Below are 6372 nucleotides of genomic sequence, written 5' to 3'. Positions count from 1 at the left end.
AAATGGAGAAACTATATTAAACGTATTGTTCCTTGTGTGGTTTTGGAACTATGCAAATACGATGTTTGTAGAGAAATTGAAATTGTAACTCAAAACCTGATTCTTGCAATGGCTTCTTACGAGATACGTTGCTTATAGTAAAATGAGCTTGGAGAACTCAGATGTTCTTATTTTCTTGTTTCATAGAACAAAAACAAAATCAAGAAAGCCAGATGCGTATGAAAACACATTTTTCCATGTTACAAGTCAAACAAGTAACCAATACAGTCTTGATGAAAGTCTTAGGACTGTGTGTTTTCAGTGCATGGCGCTCATCATCCGATAACTGATACCTCTTCGTGCTCTCTTAAATCAAATAGTATAAATAATAACTTATATGTAATAATTATTAATTTGTATTTACTATATAAATGTATACAGCTATTGTTAAGTAAGGAATTGATGTACAGAATTTTCTTTTCTTAATAGCGTTTAGGTATTAAATGTATACGTTCAAAGAATCCTATAAAAACTGAACAACATATATATCTTCGCATACTTTATGGACAATACACAATTATTTGGGGTGATAAAGTCTAGTACCTGGTTTCACACAGCACAGCTGTGAGGTAAGAGCAGGGGGCATCGCACCAATGATAATCATAAGAACCAAGGCAAAAGGCTGCGCAATCCTCAGTGTTGTGGTCCCCTCCATCACCCGGCATAAAATCTGTTAGGAGCAAAATGAGTCTATCAAAAATAACACAAAGATTCCGCTTTGACATTTTTTATTAATCAAATTAGAAAAACAAAACGCAACAAACATAGCTTTGGTTGTTAATTCATGTCCGGATTTAGATTAATATATTTTGTATCCATGATTCGGCGGTTGCACGAAGTCATCATTGAGCATTGTCATTAACTAAATGTTGCACAACTGCCCGCTATTGAACAACACTTTTAAAGCTGGCAAAATGTTGCTTCATTTATAAGCTCATGTGTAGTGCCTGTCGAAATATTTGTTTGTTTTTATTTTACCTTTTAAGTGTTTACATATATCTGATGTGCGTATGCGTGTGTTAATGGTTTCTAGTAAATAAGATGTATTCTTAAATATATAATATGATCTGTTCTATGACCTGAATACCGTGTATACCGTTTAGTCAAGTAAAGGTGTGGGTAAAAACCTAAAAGTAAAAACAAAACGTGTAAGGAAGAAGTCAGAATGCCCCCTACCTTCACTAACCTATAGACGAGGTTAATTAAGTTATGTTTTTCAAAAAAAAATCATGTAAAAGGGTGGTATTAATTTAATTTATGGTAAAATAAAAATTACTAAATAATGTATTATTACTATTATTAAGCTAATATAATATTACCCGGTACTGTAATATTATTTAGTGTTATAATCATTTAAAAATATCTATATATTTAAAAATATTTAAAAAACAAACGTCGAATCTGTAATTTTTATGACTTTATATGGAATTGCACAATCTTGTAATAATAAGGGAAATATCGTTTAAAGGGGCCGTCCAACATATTGGTAAATTGACAAAATAAAAAAAAGTTGTTTCAGATTCGCAAATTTTCGTTTTAGTTATGATATTTTTTATGATATAGTAATACCGACCATTTACCATGCTATTAAATATCTATTATATGCATCTTTTGATGATTTGAAAACCTGAAAATTATAAAGCGTCGTGCGACGCGAAACGATTGACAAATTTGGAACGTTCTGTTGTTGTCGTTTTATTTTGGGATACTACGAGGATTGCTTATATAGGTAAACAATACATCTGCTCTAAGCATGAGCATGGATGGTCGAGTGGTCTACGTTGGAGACATTTTACTCCAGGACTCCATGGGTCAGTGGTTCGAGCCCTGTTGAGTTTTTTTTCCTTTTTTGAAATTGTATTCTTGGTTTTATCATGGAGATTTTTAGTTCAAATGTTTAAATTTATCAATATAAAGCATTTAATGACAATCTTCAATACATGCCAAAATATCTTGGACGGCCCCTTTAAGTATATAAACATGTATATAAAGTATTGTATAATAAAATATTAACAAGTGACGAATATTTACCACAATCGCAAGACAATGTACACGTTGCGCAATTAAACTTCTTTTTGTTTTATAAAAAGCGAAATTTCCATATCGATAAATTAAGACAGAAGCAAAACAAATTGCGCTGTAACATTTTATGATACGTATTCTATAAAACGGTTGTCCTGCAAGAATACGCGGTAACTCCTTAAACGTAACTTACTCGCGAAATCTTGACAACTTGCGCTGTAGTTTTTCGTAAACATTGCTGATTCCTCATCAATAACGCTAGCGTGGAACCTTTGCAAACTGTTAAACTTGGAGAGAATTTATTTGTACAAGTTTGGCGAAAATCGCTCACAAAACATTCGAAGTTAAGCACAGAAGAGTGTAACTGTTATATTAAAACACGCATGCACGGGCGGAAAGAGTTTGTCATTGCTACAACCCAACGTCTTTTGGGAAGATATAAATGAATTTTTTTTCTTGGCAACCATCATTGGAAATCGTCTTTTAATTGAACATGATCACAACTGATGAATCTTCATTTATTTCCTACTTTCAACTATTAAACAAGATTTCCAAGACTTTGATAAATCACTCAACTGTTTCGATAGCAGAAATGCTAACCATGTGACCCCCGGGGCGCGCCGATTGCGCCGATTGGCAATATTTGAACAGACTGAGTAGAGGGCAATAACACGATGTTACATACTAACTATAGCACATATGAACCTTCTGGTTTCAGATAGAACAATATTTCAAGCTATTTTGTTCATAAATCAATCAAAGGGCTCGGTCCGTTTTTTGCCCTTAGTGCATTTAACAAAATGTATGGATATGTTGTATTTTATGACGACAATGATGGTCATGATGACACAGCTATTATTAAACACTCCATCCAACTCAACTAAACACAGATCACGCACTAAACTGTGTGTGTTGTGCAGCTAACTTTACAGGCATTATCTAGAGCGTACTGTTACTAGCTTAACATTGTAATTTTCCACAAGATTTACCCATGATTAATTTAAGATCTTGTATGTATTGGATTTTGTTTTGCAAACGTTCTACTATAAGAATTGTGTAAAATTGGTCACAACGATATTCCGATATTGTCAATTATTAATGTTTAATATAGAAACTTGATTTGGGGAAGTATTACTATACCTAGTTTTAATAAGATTTTGGCAATATGACAACATGAATTTATGTCAATAATTGTGTCTGTAATAAATCAACTTAATGTGATGAATAAAATAATACATATTATATTGTACTGGTTCAGCTCAAAATAGTCAACGTTTCAACAACACTTTTTGTGTGTGGTGGTATTCTGTCTTTAATAGCTATCGTGTGATTACTCTAGATAATACACATAATATCCAATTGTCATGAAAATAATTCGGAACACATGTCTGGATGATATCTCGGCGGCATTCTAAAATGGGCCAATTTTGGTCAACATTAGATTGCTATGTCAGGTTAAAAAAGATTGTGCAAACTTTAATCGACTCATTTTTCTTATCATCATGAAACATGCCTATGACATGTGTTATATAATAATGACATCCTCAAAAATGGTAACAGTCCGTCTGAAGTAGTTTTCATTAAAATTTTATAACAACGAAGTAATTGCTAACTGCTTATTTAAACAGTTTTCGACCTACTGGTCTGAATGATTATCGTCGTTTATATGCGATTCGATGGATACTAAATGGTTATTACAAAAACATGAATTAAATTGTATAATGAAAAACGGCGTATGCATCGTGTTTTGATATTAAACGAAAGCATATGTTTATAGTTTAAGTAGTCGACTTTACGAGGCAATGTGGTATAGAAAGTGTAATGAATGATTTATTCAATTTAATGCAAAAACAATATTACTTAAGAATTTGTATGTGTTTTTTTTTTGCAATACGTCGTATGATCGGCCGTCTCACCACATTTTAATTGTAGATATATAATAATAATTGTTACAAGCGTTAACCTTGAACAATATTACCGGGAGTCTCATCGCCCTATACAACAGAATTATGTTCACAGGTATCAGCAGAATTCGAAATGTATACCTGTAAAATTTGCCATCTCATCCGTGTCGAACCATTTCCAGGCTCCTTCTATATCTTCATCCGTTAGTCCGAGCCACCAATTGTGATCTACAGTAAAAAGAAGAAGAACCCTGTGTTTGACCTCTTTTTACATATTACCCGCTAACTTTAATTATACAAAGAACGACATTATCGTCGTAAAATAATGCAAATACAGTCCTGAATCGTAGAGAGGAATATGTGTAGTTACCATTTCAGTTGTAAAATATTTCTCAGATGATGTTTAAATGCAAATTTAGTTCGCTTTATCGTTGTCTATCGGTGGATAAGCTCATACGAATCTGATCATTGCGAAATTAAGAACGCAAGCAATTGTTATTCATTTTATGATAAACATATGAATAAATATTACTAGTCCATTATTAGACTTATGCTTTTATGAAATTTCTCGCTGTTTCAAATTCATAAAAACTGTTAGTAACAAAATGTTACTATCTTTTAAAAATCCTTATCAATACATGTACCAAAATGTTATGCATAGGCGCTTCAATAAAGTATTATAAGTATGTGTTTACTTTTTTGTAATCGGTGTGTGGACCACTAAGTTTGTTTCAAATAATGCACTTTGTTCAATTTATCAAAACGTGTCAATGCAATTCAATTTTGTACATTTATTTACAAAAAGAAATTTCTTAAAACTTTCTTAAACAGCAAAATTGTGTCACTTAAAGGATTAAAACATCTCATTAAATATTTATGATTTTAGCATAATCATAATTCATATACATATCGTTCGAAGGTTTACTGATATTATTAACGTCAACATAACACGACAATATAGCACGAATCAGAATGCGTTCCATGTACATAAAGAATTTATTATCAAATAATGTACCCCGCAGAATTTCATTACCAAACTGAACAATATCTTGTCATAATATAATGCACCAAAACCACTATTGGCATAACAAACCTATGTATTTTGTACCTTGCGTTTGACAAAGTTGAACACTGTTGCGTTCATTTGTAATTATCAATGATCGAACTAACGAGAATTTGTGAACGAGATTTATGCAACTGTTTAACAGCATTGAATGTAACTGTGTTTTTTTCCACTAAAAGACAAGGTTATTCGATAGCAATTTAATTGTCGACCAAATATTATGAGCGTTTATATTACTGTGTACATTCGCCATGATTTACGGTTTCCTTGACATCGCACTGTATCTTTTGTAAAATTAAAATTGAACGACTCCAACCTCAGCAACAAATTTTATATGTTAATCAAAAATTTGTTTACGCTAACAATAACAAATCAACAATAAATAGTAGGTCTCCTATCAACACGTCAATAAACGAAAGCATATAGTGCCTACAAACTGTTACCTTTAAACATGCGCATTCGGTCTTTCAAAAAAACCGTTTTCCAAGGCATCGTTATTATTCTTGTTTTTCTAATAGTGTTACAAATATTTAAGATAGCTTGTTTGATCTCGATCCAAAGAATGTTAACACCTATGTCCGTACTTTATTTTTATACTTAAGAATAAAGAAATGACTTAAACCAAGTGTTTGAGCATAGACAGGCTATACATGTTGCTTCAGTCGTAAAATAAATAGTTGTAAATGAAGAATAATATAGTAAGAGGTGTTAAAATTCACGTCATATGGTACAGTATTATACTATTTCAACAATTCACGTTCAAGAAAAATCTGTTTTTATACTTCTAAGTAGTATAAGAATTTATTATTGAATACGGTCTCTAGTCAAAATAAAGACTTTCAATATTTGTATTAAATATGAGTAATAATTACCTCAGCTACTGTAAATGGCCTTGTGTCCATATTGAACAGGTAGCAGCTACCCCTATATGGAATCCAACCATCTTTGCACAACGTGTAATACGACACACAACCTGTTCGAATGAGTACGGGAAATACAGTTATTTTTAGGATAAGTAACATATAAAAAATATCTGTATGCAATCCACGATGTAGAAGCATATCGGTCGCCTTTTTGTCAAAATGCTGCCTATCTGTTCATTCTTCGCTGCCTGTCTGTCATAAACAAGAAAAATGCATGCTCGGAATTCACATAAAAAGTAATAAAACCTAAAATTAAAACCTGTAAACACATTTGTGCATAAAAAGAGGTGGTCCATGAGTTGAAGTATATATCCAGCAACAGGTTCACAGTATACCGCAGGTCCAAACACTTATCACAAACTCTATCGAAGATGGAATGATGACGAGGGTGGTGGAAGAATCGTGCATACATGCCACTTTG

The 6372-nt window shown here is 32.3% G+C and overlaps 1 protein-coding gene across 1 annotated transcript; it reads right to left on the bottom strand.

Moving 5' to 3' along the window:
• Positions 1 to 220: 220 nt before the first annotated feature.
• On the bottom strand, positions 221 to 5569 carry LOC127850547 (hepatic lectin-like). Its single transcript, XM_052383671.1, has 4 exons — positions 5472 to 5569; positions 4107 to 4193; positions 583 to 709; positions 221 to 345 (listed from the first exon to the last, which is right to left on the bottom strand). Exons 1-4 carry the CDS (start codon positions 5518 to 5520, stop codon positions 315 to 317), a joined length of 294 nt encoding a protein of 97 aa, XP_052239631.1. The 5' UTR covers positions 5521 to 5569; the 3' UTR covers positions 221 to 314.
• Positions 5570 to 6372: the final 803 nt, after the last annotated feature.

The sequence above is a fragment of the Dreissena polymorpha genome, chromosome 11 (assembly GCF_020536995.1).
Source record: "Dreissena polymorpha isolate Duluth1 chromosome 11, UMN_Dpol_1.0, whole genome shotgun sequence".
NCBI classification, from domain to species: domain Eukaryota; kingdom Metazoa; phylum Mollusca; class Bivalvia; order Myida; family Dreissenidae; genus Dreissena; species Dreissena polymorpha.
This window is presented reverse-complemented; position numbering and strand designations above follow the sequence as displayed.

Bases quoted from the DNA above. Each gene is read 5' to 3' on its own strand.
- LOC127850547 (XM_052383671.1), bottom strand. From the start codon at position 5,520: ATGCCTTGGAAAACGGTTTTTTTGAAAGACCGAATGCGCATGTTTAAA. The intron at 4,194-5,471 runs GTAACAGTTTGT...TTTTTACTGTAG, and splicing joins CCGAATGCGCATGTTTAAAG to ATCACAATTGGTGGCTCGGA. The intron at 346-582 runs GTACTAGACTTT...ATTTGATTTAAG, and splicing joins GCTGTGCTGTGTGAAACCAG to AGAGCACGAAGAGGTATCAG.